An 18,941-nucleotide genomic window follows, 5' to 3' on the forward strand; every position below is an offset into this window, starting at 1 on the left:
TGAGGCAGAATTAAGATGAGAGAATTAAGATACAACTTAGATAAGTGTAGAGAGAAAATAGGCAAGAAAGGATCTAGGCATGAGAACAGAACTGAAGCTGTGTAAATAGGATGTTATGCCAGAGGAATTAAAGCAAGTGGACTATAGAGCTCGGTGTGCTGAGATTCTATTTCCTGAAAATAGTCCTGGCCGTTTCTCTCTCCTGAGCACCTGGGATGTATAATATTAAGGCTGGTCCCTCTAATATTATACAAGATGCTATAACCTGTCTAATTACTATACAATGTAGAAGCTATGATCTATGACTTTTTTGTTTTATAGCAATAAATTTCATGAAACTGTTTCCATAATAGAAACAGGTACTTATGGCAACCTGAATCTATGTTCTTAGGCCTTTTTTTTTTTTTTTTGGTTTTTCGAGACAGGGTTTCTCTGTGTAGCTTTGCGCCTGTCCTGGAACTCACTTGGTAGCCCAGGCTGGCCTCGAACTCACAGAGATCCGCCTGGCTCTGCCTCCCGAGTGCTGGGATTAAAGGCGTGCGCCACCACCGCCCGGCGTAGGCCTTTTTTTTTTTAAAAAAAAAAAAAAAACAAAAAAACCAACTTTATTTTATGTGCATTGGTGTGAAGGTGTCAGATCCCCAGGAACTGGAGTTACAGACAGTTGTGAGCTGCCATGTGGGTGCTGAGAATTGAACCCAGGTCCTCTGAAAGAACAGCCAGTGTTCTTAACCATTGAGCCATCTCTCCAGCCCCTGTTCTTAGGTCTTAAGTCATTCACATTTGGCTCAGAATAAACACCCATTATTTGAGATGACACCATTGTTTTCCTTTGACAGGATGGATGGATGGATGGATGGATGGATGGATGGATGGATGGATGGATGCCAGTAGATTGTGAAGGAGAGAGGATCTCAGGCCTGATTACAAGAGCAGTCACTCCCAAATAAATGTACCCTTTAAAAATTAAGTCTTTCTCATGGTATGTTATTTAGGGTGACTCATAAGACGTTTGAATCACCTCTAAATAAGTAAAACACTGACAGCTCAGTGGCAAAGTGTACTTAGGAGTACACGTGCCAAGTGTGCTCGGCTTCTAAGACCGCAGAGAAGACAAGTTTGAGGTCTACAAATAAGGTGTCCTGACCGACACTGAAAACTGCTCTCCGAGGAAGTGCAGGCTTATGTGAGCTATAAAATACGTGCTCAATTACTCAGGAAGCAATTCAATATTGTTTTCTTCAGTAGAAAGTGAGGTTTCCGACTTAAATTCTAACTAATATATGTAATTATAATGTAAACAAGTAAATTAAGAAGAGTTTCTAATGGGAATCCTAAGGGTGTAAGATATTTTAAAGAAATTCTGTCATATACCAAAGTACTTTTAAAAAGAAAAGAGTGACCCAAAGTTGTGAGTGTATTTTGATTAAGAAAGTTTTAAAAAGCAACCATTAAAGAGAAATTTTACACGGGAGAAAATGCTGTCCCTTAGGGGATGACTCCATTGTTCCAGAATAGGAAAGAGGAGATACAGAGCAAAACAAAGGTTTAAGCTGCACAGAGGGCACACACTTAAAACCAGTCCTTGGGAGGCTGAGGCAGGAGGAGGTCACCTGAAGGCCAGCCTGAGGCTCCACTGTGAGTTAGTTCCAGGCCATCTTGCACTACACAGCAAGCCCCTGTCTCAGGAGGTCAGGAGGTCAGAGAAGGCTGCAACAGGTTTGTACCAGGCTGGCCACAAGAATGTTACCAGACACTCAGGCCCACAACCCACCACCTTAGCTTCCTTCCTTCCTTCTCACGAGATCAGGACCTGAGACCACAAAGGAGAGGATACATTCAGAGTGGGGCCAAACTAGGGGTCTTAAACTTTACAGAAAACCACGGGATGAAGGCCAGGAGATTCAGCTGTGAGACTTACGGGTCCTCTCTTGGGAGAAGGTGAGTAGGCTTTGGGGGTCTCCACTGTCACTGTTCCTGACAGGCAGCCTCTTCTCAGCATAGAGAGCTCTGTGCCCTTGGTCCTGCCAATGCTCCAGCCCATTTTCAGAATAGGATCACAGGTACAGTTAGAGGAAATTACTAGAGCTTTTTTCCAAACACTGAGCATTACTATACTGGTACAAAGGAAGAATCTAATTTGGTTCAAAGGCTTTTCTGACCTAGAACTACCTTGGACAGTTTGCAGGTGAAAACCCCATCTTATCTATGGAAACACATGTGATAACATGCTCTCAAACCATTCCTGAAGACTTTTCATTAATGTGGATGTGTGACAGACTACATGAAAGTGTCCTGGTGTGAGGCAATCAATCACGACTGGTATCTCAAAGTGTATGCTATGAAAATAACAATAGTTTTGTCCATTATCAGGCTCTTATCAGAATTTCATCAAAACCACTCCATTGGTCATCCACGGTTTTCCTGGCTGAATGTATTTTTACAATCAAATTCATGGAAAGGATAATGTAAGACACTCATGAAGACCTGCTTCACATTCAGGAGCTACTGTGAGCCGCTATCCAGAACTCAACTCAAGGAATCTTTTAGTCCACCAGGTAACTTTAGCAACATCCTTAATGTAATCATTTGTTTAAACTGTACAGATGGTCGCTCACTCTCCATTTAAAACATTCCAAATTCCACACAGGCATGTGTACTAGAAGATAAAATTGTTCTAGACTACATATTGGTTAAATTAGAAAATATCTGTATCCCAATTAATACTGCATACTACTGATGGGTGACATGGTTCTATATGATGTGAGTATGTGTTGCTCTGATTGGCTGATAAATAAAGCTGTTTGGCCAATGGTGAGGCAGAATAAGGTTAGGCAGGACATACTTTTTTTTTTTTTTTTTTTTTGTCAGAGCTGAGGACCGAACCCAGGGCCTTGCACTTGCTAGGCAAGCGCTCTACCACTGAGCTAAATCCCCAACCCCACTGAGCTAAATCCCCAACCCCAGGACATTATAACTAGAAAGAGAGGAGGAGAAAAACAGAGCAGGAGACGCTGCTAGCCACCGCCAGGAGAAGCAAGATGTAAAGTACCTGTAAGCCACAAGTCACGTGGCAAAGTATAGATTTATAAAAATGGGTTAATTTAAGATATAAGAGCTAGCTAGCAAGAAGCCTGCCATGGCCATAGTTTAAAAATAATACAAGCCTATGTGTGTTTATCTGGGACCAAGCGGCTGTGGGACGCGTGTAGGAAAGATTCCACAGGACCGGAGAAAACTTCTGGCTACATACTACATCTGAATAAATTTCTCTAGGGAATTGAAGTCCAGCTGCATAAAAATAAGACAGGCTAAACAGAAGGACCAGGGCTCACCTAATTGTCCTTATGCCCAAATTCATGACCCAAAAGCCATTATGCAAGTTACTTTCTTATGCTCTTACTAGCCTTTTTTTCCCCCCAAACATTAGTTTCTTTTAAAAGTTTGTCCTTGTTCCCTGTCAAAGTTTTTTTTTTTTTTTTTTTTTTTTTTTTTTTTTTTGGTTTTTCGAGACAGGGTTTCTCTGTGTAGCTTTGCGCCTGTCCTGGAACTCACTCGGTAGCCCAGGCTGGCCTCGAACTCACAGAGATCCGCCTGGCTCTGCCTCCCGAGTGCTGGGATTAAAGGCGTGCGCCACCACCGCCCGGCTCCCTGTCAAAGTTTTGCAGAAGTAAAACTCCTAACAAAACAATGCTGGCCCAGCCCTTGCGGGTGATAGTGAATGTCTATGGAAAAGGAAAACCATTGCCCTTGACAGTGAACTCCAGGCAAACCTAGTCTGAAAACTACAACCTTCTTCTTCTTTTTTTTTTCTTCTGAGACATGGTTTCTCTTTGAAGCTTTGGTGCCTGTCCTGGATCTCGCTCTGTAGACCAGGCTGGCCTCAAACTCACAGAGATCCACCTGGCTCTGCCTCCCAAGTGCTAGAATTAAAGGCGTGAGCCAACGCCGCCCAGCGAAAACTACAACTTTTAAACCCTCTTGCTTCTTAACATGATTAAAGGGAGCTTTGACCCTGGTGTCTACTCACCAATCGCTTCCACTGAATGTGGGGCCATACTAGACCATTTCAGCACCAATGCTCAATCAAAACTTAACTAACTATAGGATAATTGAGCCGTGATGCTTTCAGAGAAAATCTTCACCAACAGAAGGAAAGGTGAGAGTTGTTAGAATCATAATGGAGCCAGTTCTGTCAAGCCTTAATGAAAGAAAACGAGAGACGGAAATGAAGGAGGGAGGAAGAAAGGGATGAGGCTGAGAGAGCTCATACACATATGCTAACTACAACTGTCACTGCAGACCCACAGAGGGACACTCAAACCTCTCTCTCATACAGACACGTTCATACTAAATGAATGACTGAGAGGAATGAAATCATTCATATATGTATGTGTGCACGCAATACATGTGTATGGAGGCAGGGCTAATAATACATCAGGACCATCGGAGGTAACTTCTAAGGTTCTTAATATTTGAAAAACACTTATTCACATATTAACAAGATAAATGAGGAAGTCATGTGATTATCTTAACAAGAAAAATACTTGAAAGAAACAACACCTATTTACAATTCAGCATAAATGAACTTCTTGACAAACTACAAAAAGAAAGAACATCTTCAAAAATCCTACAGATCTCATTATTCTTTGTTGGTTTTTCTTTAGTATAAAGGCGGAGGACTAGCTATGTATGTCCCATGTGAAAAACTGATTCTGAAGTAGATATGGAAATGTAAAGAAACCGGAATATAACTATGACAGACAAAGTTGAACACTTTGCATTACAGATTGCAAGACTCGGGATAAAATGATACAGGTTAGTACTAGCCTGGGCCAGAGACCTTGTCTCTCTGAAAAACAAAAATAAAGACAGTGTAGCACATAAGAATGACTACCAGAGACTAGGAGGAATGTGGGGATGGGGAGATGGCGAGAAGAGGTCTATTGGGTATAGTGCTCATGTGGAAGACAAGAAAAACTTCTCATGTTTTATAGCATGGTTAGGATAACTGACTGACAATTAACGAAATATTTCAAAACAGCTAGTAGAGGGCTGGGGATGGTTAAATTCTTCATGGAATATGGATAACAAGAACCCACAAAAATGACAGAATAGTGTAGAGTCATGCCTGTAATTCCAGCCTTGGGAAGTGGGGGCAAGGGATCCCCACAGTAAGCAGTCTAGCAAGACCGGCCATATCCGGGAGCTCCAGGTTTAGCTGAGATCTGCTTTACTGAAGAGAGTGCAAGAGTATCAATTCTCAACAGCCACTTCAGGCCTCCATGTGCGCATGTATCCTCTTGTACACACCTACCCACACACAGATATGAACACATACACCACAAAAAAAAAAAAAAAAAATGGGGAAAAAGCTAGTAAGGGGGGTGTTAACTTCCTAATACAAAGGGAGGATGAATGTCTGCAGCAACAGGTATGCAATTGTCCTGAGCCTGTCACTGTGCGTCACATTTATATATTGAAATGGCACACTTGTCCCATAAATATGTACAGGTACTAGTGTCAATTTAGAACAATTTTTCAAATTTGAACACTTCATTTCTTACCATAAAGGGTCAAGTGAAATGTATACCTCAAAGTAATCTAAAAATTTCTCTAGGTTTTTTTTAGATTTTTATAGGTTTACAATCACTGTTTGGTTGTATGTTTGCGGTTATGACAGAAGCTTATTACATAATAAATACAAATATAATGATACTCTTTAGACTTAATTTTAATCATGTAATAAGTTTCCCTAGCAAATGTTATCAATTAATGCTTTAAGGAATTAATGGAGTTTCCAGTGAGCCAATCGGACATGTAAACAGGAAAAATTAATCATCAAGACCATGAAACAGGGGCTTTATTAAGAGCTCATGAAAGTAGATTACATTCTACAAGTCAGGGCTTAAGTGGAGAGCGTGTGTTTCAGTGTCCTACCCACAGTGAGCTGGGCAAGTCTATTTTATGACGGCTTACATACAGCGGCTTGTCCAGCACTGCTCAGCGAACTGATGCCCACATGTAAAATGATGGCCGTGTTCTCTCCCTCCCTGTCAAGATGACGACGTGCCTAATGGAGTTTAAGCAGTCACACATGCTGTATTTCTACATGTTTGTGTTTTATAGTTTTCCAAATTTGAAAGTTTTCCAAGAATACTTGCTTCTACGCCAAAAATTGTGCCTCAAACCTCAAAAGCTAAAACAAGTTACCAAAGGACACCGAAATATATTTTATTATATAAAAATAACCACCGGCAAAGGCTTCAGTGAACCCTCAAAAAACCCTGAAAGGAAGTTTGTCAGCTAGCTTCTTCCAGCTGGCTATGCATGGAAATGTGGCTGCCAGCATTTGCTTTACCAGAAGAGAAGCCAGCTTCTGATAAATACTGATAATGACACTGCGATGCCATCGTGGCTGTCCCCTAATTGTCTCATGTACAGTCAGGTTGTCTTCCAAGAGCTTTGTGTGAAAAAGAGGACAAAAAAAGTCATGATATCCCTCTAGCACTAGCCATATCTGGATTTCATAAACCACAGAGACAATGAGCAGTGTAATAACAATAGGGAGCTGTGGTGGGCTGAAAGAAAAGGCATTATTTGAAAGGATTAGGACAAGTGACATGGTTGACTAGGCGTAGCTTTGTTGGAGGAAATGTGTCACTAGGGGTGGGCTTGGAGGTTTCAGAAGCTCAAGCCAGGCCCAGTGGCTCACCGTCTCTTCCTGCTGCCTGTGGATCCAGATGTAGAATTCTCAGCTCCTCTCCAGCACCATGTCTGCCTGTGCACCCCCATGCTTCCTGCCATGACGATAATGGACTAAACCTCTGAACTTGTAAGCCAGGCCCAATTAAATGCTTTCCTTTATAAGAGTTGGCCTGGCTAGAGTCCAGCCTGGTCTACAGAGCTAGTTCCAGGACATCCAGAACTACACAAAGAAACTGTGTCAAAAAAACAAAACAAAACAAAACAAAACAATAACCAACCAAACAACAACAACAAAAGGTTGCTCTGGTCATGGATGGTATCTCTTCACAGCAACAGAAATCCTAAGGCAGGAACTATAATCTTAGAACTCAGCAAAGAAGAGGAACCTTTGAGCTCTGAGTCCAAGTCTAGCAAAGTACAGCAATACTGCATCCTCTTTATTATTTTTTTTAAAAGATGTGATCTTGCAAAATGCATTTAATTCTTAAAAACTCACTAGTATATCAAATGTTCATTGATTTTGTATCTCCTTGGCCAGGCACTGAGAACATGGCGATAATCATGATCCACAGACCCTGTCTTCACAAAAGTGAATCTATGTAAAAGCAATTTGGAGTTGACCTTGGCTAGGTGGAACAAGTGCAGAATATCATTTTTTTCTTGAGGAACTTCACTTTGGCTTCATTCTACAGGAATAAGCTGAAATCTACTAGGCATCTTACCTTCTCTAATAATTTTTTTTTAAGTTAAAAAAAGAGGGGGCTGGGCGGTGGTGGCGCACGCCTTTAATCCCAGCACTCGGGAGGCAGAGCCAGGCGGATCTCTGTGAGTTTGAGGCCAGCCTGACCTACAGAGTGAGATCCAGGAAAGGTAACAAAGCTACACAGAGAAACCCTGTCTCCAAAAACCAAAAAAAAGAGGGGATGCAACTCCTTCTTCTGGCCTCTCTGGCAACATACATGCATGTGGTGCACAGATACACACGTAGGAAAAGCACAGATACACATGCAGGAAAAACACTCATTCACATAAAATAACAAAATGATTTTCAAAAGTAAAAAGTTGGGCACCGTAACAAGGATCTGTAATCTCAGCCCCAGGAGAGTGGAGACAGGCTAAGTCCTGGGGACCTGCTGGCCAGCTAGTGTAGGTTCAGTGTCCCCCATCTTCAAATAGAAAGGTGACTTCTGGCCTCCACATGAGGCCAAAGGGGACACAGACATACAGGCAGACACACAGACACACAGGGCAGGGAGAACAGAAGCTAAGAATGAAGAATATCTCAACCCTGAGAGGGTCCAGAATGGGTAAAACTAAGGGGCTCTTTGCCCCTAACTTCTAATTATTAACTACCAATTAACTAGTTAGAGGTGTGATGTACTGGCTGATTTTTTTCCCTAGTACTGTTTGTAATCTCACTTCTTTATCTCTCAACTCTGAGAAGTCAAAAATTCACCTCCACCTCACAGACCTTAAGAAACCACTACCCCCTCCCAGAACAGCTCTCCAGCTCCCCGGTCCCTTCTGTAGTTCAGGCCCCAGCAATTTGAATCTCCCGAGTGGCACAGCACTACCAAAGTGACTTTCTGAACCACAAATATGATTAGACCCTCTCTGTGGGATTTAAGCCCTAGTCTGTGTAATTCTCCCTTCCTCGTAGGAGAAGACCACATTTGTCAAAGATGGCCCTGTTTCCATCTATTCCTAGGCATCATTTCCTGTCATCTCCCAATGTGCATCTTATGTTAAGGCTACAACTAAACATCGCCTTATATCCCTATATACATTATCAACATCACACCCTTCATTTCCCTATCTAGTAAATTCCTTCACACCTTTTAAAACTTGGCTTAAGGACTGGCAAGATGGTTCAGTAGGTAAAGTGCTTGCCACACAAACTGGACTACCTAGTTTGATTCCCAGAACCTACATAAAGGTAGGAAAAGCAACTCCAGTTATCCTATGACCTTCGTAAGCATTCATTCTCATATCCCCCACCTCCCTCTGTTATACACACATACATACACACACAATAATAATAATAATAACAAAAAACAACTTGACCGAAGAGTGACTGGGTTTAGTATCTCTATATCCTTAAAACATATATAGCAAGCACTTTATCAATTGGAGTATCTCTCCAGCCCCAATAATGTAAAAAAAGGCACATGCAATATGCTACCTAGAAATAAAAGAGTTCAAATTAGGTACACAAGGAGTGGGAAACAGACAACTCAGATCAAGCACTACCTACAAGGAGAAGGACTCTGATTACAAACAGCTATGAGGGGCTGGAGAGATGACTCAGTGGCTAAGAGCACCGACTTGGCTGTTGCAGAGGACCTGAGTTTGGTTTCCAGCACTCACATGATCACTCACAACCATCTGGAATTCTGGTTTCAGGGAATCTAATGCCCTCTTCTTCCATGGGCTACTGTAACCTCACGGTGCATACAAATGCACACAAACACATACCTATCCATAGAAAAATTAAAACATAAAGATATAAAAAAGTTTAAAAAGAAAACGTCTGTGTTGGGAGATATTTGATTATGCTGTATAAAGATATGTCACTGTGGTTTGTTTAATACAAAGCTGAACGACCAATAGCTAGGCAGGATTTCCAGGCACAGAGGACGCTGGGAAGAAGAAGGGCGGAGATGGGAGGAGACTTGGAGGAAGCAGGAAGGGAGAGTGGACAGTATGTCGATGAGGTAAACAAGCCTCGGGGTAGCACACATTAATAGAAATGTGTTAATTTAAGTGATAAGAGCTAGCTAAAAACAAGACTAAGCTATCAGCCAAGCTTTCATAATAAATAATAAGTCTCTGTGTCGTGATTTGGGAGCTGGATGGCAGGACAGAGAAAGACTAGCTACCTATCTGCTCACACATTTGAAAAGCATTTTTATAAAACCCTGACAAGACAGTAAGGTCTCCTCACTTCACCTACTATTGTAATACTCATTTACATAATCCTTCTCTAAAGTGGAATTTTTAACACAGAGAAGTTTTTCCCCCAAACTCTATGGGTAAGTTGGTGGCATCGTGGAAATCTTCAGAATAGCTGCCAAGTGGGAGAAGAGGAGAGGCAGAGCAGGAAAGAAGAGCAGGACAAAACAGTAGAAAGAGCAAAGGACACAGTGTTCCAGGAGCGCTCCCCGTCTAGTCCTTCTAGCTCCCCACTTCCTATTATTATCTCAGCAAAGATTAAAATACAACTTAGTCATTAAGAATTTATCATTAAGGCAGAGGTGGTCAGAATCCTGCCTTCACCACAGTCCTGTCCTCGCCTGTGATCTCTGTCATTACCTGCTCAAAGCCTGTATCTTCATCAGAGGAACACAGTCCAAGTTCCATGAGCTCGGGTGTGTGAAGTACAAGCACACTGCATGGTACACAGTAAACACACACATACAAACACAAAGAGCTACCAGGTAGTCTGAGCACAGAGAAGCACGTGTAGGAAAGCCAGGCAGACCTAAGAACAGGACCATAATGTTCTAACTGGACTTAAAGCCACTCACAGAGTACTTTACAAAGCATTACTACAGACAGAGGAGAAAGTACATACACAGTAACAAAACAAGAGAAACAGGCAGAATACGGAGAATACTATGACCATTTATTCCATGATCTTGTCACTCAGAAAAAAAGCTAAAGATTCTTAGTTTCAGCTTCTGCCTCTTCTATCTGACCTTGAGCCACATTTATACTTTTATGTAGTCACATTTTAACTTGTAGTACACAACATACCTCACAGTATGACAAACTTGGGTCAGACAATTCTGTCAGTTCAGTCACCATGTTCACCGAATCCTCTTTCCCATCCTGTTAGTCAACCTGTCCTACGCTGCTTTTCCCAGGACCAAACACAGGCCATCCTGCTTACCTCGTGGTTAGTATGTACTGCTCAAGCTGACGGTTCAGAGCACACATGTCCTGCCTTCTGACTGAGGGGCTTGCCCCAGTGTTTTCCTCACTAAATTCTTAAGCTCATTATTCAGGTGAAGATGTCCTCTCGGTGGTCAGTGAATGCAGAGCACAAAACACGATAAAAATAACACTTCTTTACATATAGAAATACCTTTTTTGAGGGTAAAAAAATATTTCCACTGTCTGTGTTTTAGCTACAACTTCACTGACCCTGCCTGGGTGGTATAATAAAGCAGTGTAGTACAGTGGCACAGATGGACCACAACTATTGAGCTTTAATTATATATATTATATGAATTATATATATTATAGAATACATATATACATATATTTGTATATATGTGTGCATATATTTCCATAGCCAGGCAGTGATGTACAACTGTAATTCCAGAATTCAAAAGGTTGAGGCAGGAGGATTGCTACGAGTTTAAAATCAGGCCAGTTTAAGATCAGTTTAGGCTATGTAGCAAGACTCTGCCCACCCTCTCACCAAAAATTCTAAGTAAATAAATAAAGCTTCCATTATAATATTGGCAGTTCAGAAGGGAACATTTGATGTCTTACTTACCCAGTGACATATCATTCCACCTGAATTACAATTAAGTAAACAGAATAAGCTGGTTTTTTAATTCATTAGAATAAAGGATTTCAATATAAAATCTGGGGGCTGGGAATGTAGCTCAGTTGGGAGAATGCTTGCCTAACATGCAGGAAGATTCGATGCCCACCACTGATAACCCAGGTGTGGGTGGTGGTACCCATCTACATCTGTGATTCCAGCACTTGGGAACTATATGCAGGAGGAGCAAAAGTTCAAGGGAACTACATAGTGAGTTAGAGGCCAGCCCAGGATGAGACCCAGGCTTCAGAACATAATAAAATGAAAAAAAAAATTAAGTACTTTGATTTACATAATAATGAAACAATAAACCTTATCATGTAAACCATATCTAAAAACCAATCTCATTTCATTATATACATATAATGTATATGTAGTACATATGTATTTTTTAGAGTTTAATGGGTGTCAATTTTTTTTCCTATATGCACAAATATGGCTGTAAAATTAATTCGCAACTTAGAGTTTGATTTCTCAGTCTCTAGTCTAGATGACAGCTGGGTAAATATGATTCCAAAAACTAGTCAGGTGTGATAGAGCATATCTTTAATCCCAGCACTCAGAAGCAGAGGCAGGTGGATCTCTGTGAGTTCAAGGCCAGCCTGTTCTACACAGAGAATTCTAGGACAGCCAGGGCATGCTTTAAAAGGCCAAGCTCTGCCCAGGTTCTAACTGGCTTCCCTACAGAGCAGTGCTCTCTTAGGCAAATCCCTTCACATTGCTGAGCCCTTTGTGGGATCATATGCATAACATAAAACTCCGGATTAGATAAACCTTTCCCGTACATTCTTGGTCACAGAAATCACTCATAAAAACCACATTTGAAGAACTAGAAGCCCCTGGACTGGGTGTGGTGCTCCCTGTGACTGCACTTGGAAGGCGGGAGCAGGAAGAACCCTACAAGCTCAAAGCTGCAGGGCACACAGCCATACTCTGGGCCAAAAGGGAACAAGCATGAACACACAGCCCTCTTTCCCTAAAGGTGCCGACGCTCTGACTAGAGGTCCACACAGTCTACAATCAGAGCTCCCACACAGCTTTTGGGATGTTTTAACTTTACTGCTTTCTGATTTCTAAACTGGCAATGAGTTTCATGCATTTGAAATTTTATGACACTGAGCAGCACTCCAGCCCAAATGATATTAATACAATTCCCATGAAATTGTATTTTTTTTTTTTTTTTTTTTTTTTTTTTGGTTTTTCGAGACAGGGTTTCTCTGTGTAGCTTTGCGCCTTTCCTGGAACTCACTTGGTAGCCCAGGCTGGCCTCGAACTCACAGAGATCCGCCTGCCTCTGCCTCCCGAGTGCTGGGATTAAAGGCGTGCGCCACCACCGCCCGGCATGAAATTGTATTTTACTAAAGAACAATCAAAACTCTTTCTGTATTCTCAATCTATCTTACTTAGCATTTTGGTCCATTTTCATGTCATCTTAGATACCAGTATTTATTCGGAAATTTTGATTAAGATTTTGCCTAGAATATACTTCTAGTTGAGAAATGTTCATCTGTGATTTTCATATATGCAACTATTCCTCAGGTTAACCACCAGTCAAAAATTCGGTATTAATAACTATTTATTCTCTTCAATCCTCAGAAATGTTTGCTTTTAAACAGGGAACTATAGTCATTCCTTGACGTCCTGGTAGTTGTTCCAGGACCCCCTGGGGACACTAAAATCTGGGGAAGCTCAAGTTTCATCTACGGAGCACTTATGTACAATGTCCTCCCTCCACACCACTTGTACTACCCTGTTGTGGGATATTAGTTTAAGATGTGTTACATTTGTTTGTGCTGTGGAATATTTGTTTAATGATGCAAAGATGTGTTGCGTTCTTTTATGCTGCATTTGTTTAACTCTGTGGAGCTGCGTTACTGTGCCTGTCTAAAACACCTGATGGTCTAATAAAGAGCTGAACAGTCAATAGCAAGGCAGGAGAAAGGATAGGCGGGGCTGGCAGGCAGAGAGAATAAATGGAAGGAGAGATCAGAGAGAAGAAGGAGCAAGAGAACAAGGAGAGGAGGATGCTAGGGGCCAGCCACACAGCCACACAGCCAGTCACGGAGTAAGAGTGAAAGTAAGATATACAGAAGTAAGATATACAAAAGTAAGAGAAAAAAGAGTAAAAGTAAAAAGAGGCAAAAGGTAGATGGGATAATTTAAAGTTAAGAAAAGCTGGCAAGAAACAAGCTAAGTTAGGGCTGGGCGTTTACAATTAAGAATAAGCCTCCGAGTGATGATTCATTTGAGAGCTGGGTGGTAGGCCCCCCCAAAAGAGCAAAAACAACCAACAACACTACCCAACATAGCGTTAACACTATGTCATAGCTGTTAAAACATATTGTTGAGAGACTAACAAGGGAAAAGGTGTTCACTATGGACAGTTTTTGTTTTGTTTTGTTTCCTTAAGTAGCTTCAATTCCAGCTTGGCTGAATCTACTGATGCAGAATCAAGGCTGATTGTGAAACCACTTCAGACTACGATCACTTCTACTTGAACTTAAATTTCCTCTCTTTAAGTTTTAAAATAGTATATGTAATTATATACAAATGTTACTGATATAGAAATATATCAAAAAACAAGGAAAGTTCCATTCATCCCTCACACCCCATTTTAACCCCATTTCCCAGAAGAAACTAAAAACATTTTGTCAAAAAACCACTCTCACAAAATATACAATTGCAGGGGAAAATGGATATAGTCTAGTGTGAAGTTCTAACAACCAACAATTAGAAGGCAGAGGCAAAAGAGGGGAAAACGTATCATTTAAATTAGTTCTCTAAATATTAAATATTCCACTGTCTTAGACTTTGATACAAAAAGACTAAGGGGCTGAAGAGCTAGCTCATCTGCTAAGAACACTTGCTACTCTTCCAGAGGACCAGGGTTCCCAGAACCTGCATGGAGGCTAAAGGCACCTGTAACTCCAGTTCCAGGAGACCCAGTGCCCTCTTCTGGCCTCTATAGGCACCAGGCATGAATATGGTGCACACACATGCACATGGACAAAATACTCACATACATAAAATAAAGTACATTTTAAAAAAAGAATCAGGGCCGGGCGGTGGTGGCGCACGCCTTTAATCCCAGCACTCGGGAGGCAGAGGCAAGCGGATCTCTGTGAGTTCGAGGCCAGCCTGGGCTACCAAGTGAGTTCCAGGAAAGGCGCAAAGCTACACAGAGAAACCCTGTCTTTAAAAAAAGAAAAAAAGAAAAAAAAATAATCAGGAAGAGTATTATGTCTTAAAAAGTCAAGATGATATTTCTGCTACTATTATATTCACTCTGACTCCAAAACTGTGAGGCATGAACACAGAAATAAAATATACTAAAACCACTAAGCTTATTCAGAACTGCAAAGCAGTATCAATACATTCACTTTATAACATTATTTTAGATGATACCTCTTAAAAAGCAAGACAAAGAAGCAACTGATAATTCAAATAACTCTTATTTTACATTCAAAAAGTTTCTTAAAAAAATTACTAGTAAAATGTTCTCACATGGGCTTTTTTTTTTTTTTTTTTTTTTTTTTTGGTTTTTCGAGACAGGGTTTCTCTGTGTAGCTTTGCGCCTTTCCTGGGACTCACGTGGTAGCCCAGGCTGGCCTCGAACTCACAGAGATCCGCCTGGCTCTGCCTCCCGAGTGCTGGGATTAAAGGCGTGCGCCACCACCGCCCGGCCTCACATGGGCTTTTAAAAAAAAAAAATAGCTCAACATCCTTAATCATCAGAGAAATGCACATCAAAACGACTCTGAGATACCACCTTACACCTGTCAGAATGGCTATGATCAAAAACACTAATGACAGTCAATGTTGGAAAGGATGCAGAGCAAAGGGAACACTCCTCCACTGTTGGTGGGAATGCAAACTTGTACAACCACTGTGGAAATCAGTATGGCGGTTTCTCAGAAAACTGGGAATCGATCTACCTTAAGACCCAGCCATACCACTCTTGGGCATATACCCAAGGAATGCTCAATCATACCACAAAGATACATGCTCAACTATGTATATAGCAGCACTATTTGTAATAACCAGAACCTGGAAACAACCTAGATGCCCCTCAACTGAAGAATGGATTAAGAGAATGTGGTACATCTACACAATGGAGTACTACACAGCAGAGAAAAACAATGACAGCATGAGATTTGCAGGCAAATGGATGGAACTAGAAAATATCATCCTGAGTGAGGTAACCCAGACCCAGAAGGACAAACATGGTATGTACTCTCTCACAAGTGGATTCTAGATATAAAGCAAAGAACAATCAGACTGCAACCCACAGAACCAGGGAGGCTATATAGCATGGGGGACCCTAGGATGACTGTAGCTTATAATAAGTTTTGGTTTAACTCAATTACTGGGCAAGCCTCAATGAAACATTTCACTATTAGGATAAGAATTTGTACTGGATCAAGCTAATAATAGGGAAAAATGAATAAATAAATAAATAAAAACAAACAAAAAAGAGTAATATAATAAGAGCAACAATAAAAAAGTTACAACTAAAAAACTTTGAATTCTGACAAAAATTCAAAGTACAATTCAATTAAAATACAGGTCAGTAAATGTGACACTACAAAGGGTTAAGTTGATGTAGTCTAGTCTGAAGTTTTAACAGCCAACAATCAGAAGTCAGAGCTAGAAAAAGGGCACAATGTGTTATTTAAATTAGTCTTTAAATATTAAACATTCAAATTTGTCAGCAAGCTCTTTAGGGTGAAAGAAACCTGAGTAATGTAACTAGATGTCTAGCACACTCTTTATTTCTAACTCAGTCCTCCAAGTACCTTCACACTGTATCTGCACACAGACTAACTGCACTAGGAAACTTAGGAAGAAGATTGAAGACAGATAACGTATGTCAAGGACATCTGGGTTACCTACACACACCTACCTGTGTCTCAAAGAGCAGCTCCTAAGCAAATGCTGCTTCAGAGTCAACAGTGTGCTGCAGCCTAGCTATCTACTTGGCCTTGAAACCTCCAATTACTTAGAAGTGGACGTAGCTGCCATCTGAATCCAACTAAGAGTAAATCCTGAAGAGCTGAATGCGGCATAGTCAGAAACAGAATGTAACTGTCTGTCCCTAGCGCTAGCTAGTGAATGGTTTACATATGATATGCACACGTGTACACAAGTCAGAGAGGGTAACCATATGTGAATCTGGAGTTATCAATGAAAATTGAAAAATCTCATATGTGGAAAAAGATCAACATTCTAGGTTATCCTTAATAATTTATTATAAATTTTTAACTAAATTACTCTTGAGAGATTATTCTCAATTCCTTACAAGTATTAAAGTGAGTTTTTTAAAGAAAGATAGCAGGACACAAAGTATACCATCACTTCCACTTTAGTACTAGACTTGAGGTTTATAATACACCCTTCTACATAATAGTCCTTTATCCCAAGAAAAATAATTTAAGCATGCCAAACCACTCTTTAATTTTTGGCATGCTTTGTGTATGCTGGGTGTGGATGTGCACATCGGTGTGCATAGACAGAGGCCAAAGGATATGCTGGGTATTCTGCTCTATCATTCTCCACCTTCTTTCAAAGTCCCCCACTGACTGTGGAGGAAGGCTGGTGACCAGCAAACACCAGAGACCTTTCTGTATTTATACCCTCCAGCGCTGAGCTTACAGGGTTACATGACTACACTTGACTTGTTTTACGTTAGTGTTGGGGATTTGAACTCAGGTCCTCACAAGTGCTCTTACTCACTGAGCCATCTCAAAAGACTTGCTTTTTAGTAATATTCTTGATGATACCTATATTTTCCCAAAGCATACAGTGAGCTTAAAAAGATTTGGATTTATGTCTATAGGACTATGAGTTCCTACATATTAAATCCACTTAGAATCCTTCCACATGTATTTTCTACAAGAATGAGTTAATGGCTATTAGGTAAGCTAAAATATCTAAAGCATAAGAATTTACCATGACTGAAGCATATAAATGCTTACATTTGTGATTTTTTCCCCCCATTTTTCCATTACATTTTCAAATATTATTTTTGTGTATGCATAGGTGTATATACACGGAAGCCAAAGAAGGGTGTCAACTGTCCATCTCGATCACCCTCCACCTTTGAGGCAGGGTCTCTACCATTGTTTTGGCTAGGCTAGCAGCCCAGCCATGCCCATCAATCGTCCTGTCTCTGCCCCCTAAGTGATAAAGTCACAGGCCTGCAGAGGACTATGCCTGGCCTTTCACATGGCTGCTGGGATCCAAACTCTGGTTCTCATGCTTGAACAAAGCACTTAAATATTCATATGTGTTGAGTTATTTTCTTCATCCCCTTATATTATCTTTATGTGGTGCTGGGAATCAAACCCAGGCAAGGTCTTTCATGTGCCAATCTTATAATTGAGCTACGGCCCCACCCTTACAGGAAAATACATAAATCCCAATTTTTGTCTTATAAAAATAGTCAAGGATCCATTTTCCATCTCTTATAGCTACTGTCTAAAACAAGAACATTTTAGTCAAAGAAAAATTACTTTAAAATAGTTGGAATTTACATAATTGTTTCTTCCAGACATTAGAAGGCTCCAAATATTCCAAAATAGTTTGTCAAAATCTTCCTTCACTTAGAAACAAATTTTACAAGAACAAGATGGCTTTTAAACTCTAAGTGTAGAGGTCATTAAATTTCCAAACATTTTCCTTCTATTTCACACAAACAGCGCACTTGGAACCTGAAATGATCTTACATATACAAAGACTTACCATCTGTATGGGTTTCTTGTGGAGATCTCGTTCAGTTACCAATTTTTCCTGGTCAGTGACATAAAGACCTTTCTGTGCTAATGCCTGGATGACAGCATCATGGCCCAGGAGAGGCTTCGCTGCGTCGCTCTTGAGGATGAGACTCCCAGCACGACAGTACAGCTCGGCTGACAGAAGCAGATTAACAACAGGTGGTTTGATGTGCTCCTGGTCATACTGATCTGTGTAAAACGGTTCTTGAAGTTCCTCTGGCACATTTTCTATAAAGATTAAGGGGGAAAATATTTTTATAAGACGTCTATTAAAAAACACGCATGTCTTCTTTTTTTTTTTTTTTTTGGTCTTTCGAGACAGGGTTTCTCTGTGTAGCTTTGAGCCTTTCCTGGATTTCGCTCTATAGACCAGGCTGGCCTTGAACTCACAGAGATCCACCTGCCTCTGCCTCCTGAGTGCTGGGATTAAAGGCGTGCGCCACCACTGCCCAGCAGCATGTCATTTAATAATTACCATTCACATCACAGAACTTGAGATTATTTCTAAAAATATTAATACCCTTGAACTGTCAAGATTCTTTTTCTTTTGGGGGTGGGGTGGGATAGGAGGGAAGTTGGGCATAAAAGGGAAGATACAAATTCCCTTTATGGAAGACATGGTTCTGAGATACACAGCAGATGCCAGCAAGGAGACAAGCCTTCAGAGTGCGGTGACCGATAAAGGCATGCCCACACGCAGTGTCTCAAGTAGGTTCCTAACCCTGTCAGTGACTAGGTCACATGCAGTCAGTCAGGAAATGCACCCACTGTTGAAGACTTCTGTCTGTGCCACTAACAGGAGAAATCCTATGCCCCAAGTTTTACAGCTACCAAGTGGGAGAACTGAGACTGCCTAACTTACTTGGTCCCTCTTCCTTAAGCCCCCTGCCCCTCCCCAGGCTTTG

At 40.9% G+C, this 18,941-nt stretch overlaps 1 protein-coding gene across 4 annotated transcripts in view; it reads right to left on the minus strand.

The window, feature by feature from the left end:
- Window positions 1–18,941, minus strand: part of Camsap2 (calmodulin regulated spectrin associated protein family member 2) — an 89,057-nt gene that overhangs the window by 52,674 nt on the left and 17,442 nt on the right. For all 4 annotated transcript variants that reach the window (XM_052737076.1, XM_052737074.1, XM_052737077.1 and 1 more), the window contains exon 2: window positions 18,005–18,264. In XM_052737076.1, coding sequence (XP_052593036.1) covers window positions 18,005–18,264 — 260 coding nt within the window. The remainder of the gene's footprint in view (window positions 1–18,004; window positions 18,265–18,941) is intronic.

This window comes from Peromyscus californicus, unplaced genomic scaffold (genome assembly GCF_007827085.1).
Source record: "Peromyscus californicus insignis strain IS unplaced genomic scaffold, ASM782708v3 Scaffold_14__1_contigs__length_90479793_seg_2, whole genome shotgun sequence".
Classification (NCBI taxonomy): domain Eukaryota; kingdom Metazoa; phylum Chordata; class Mammalia; order Rodentia; family Cricetidae; genus Peromyscus; species Peromyscus californicus.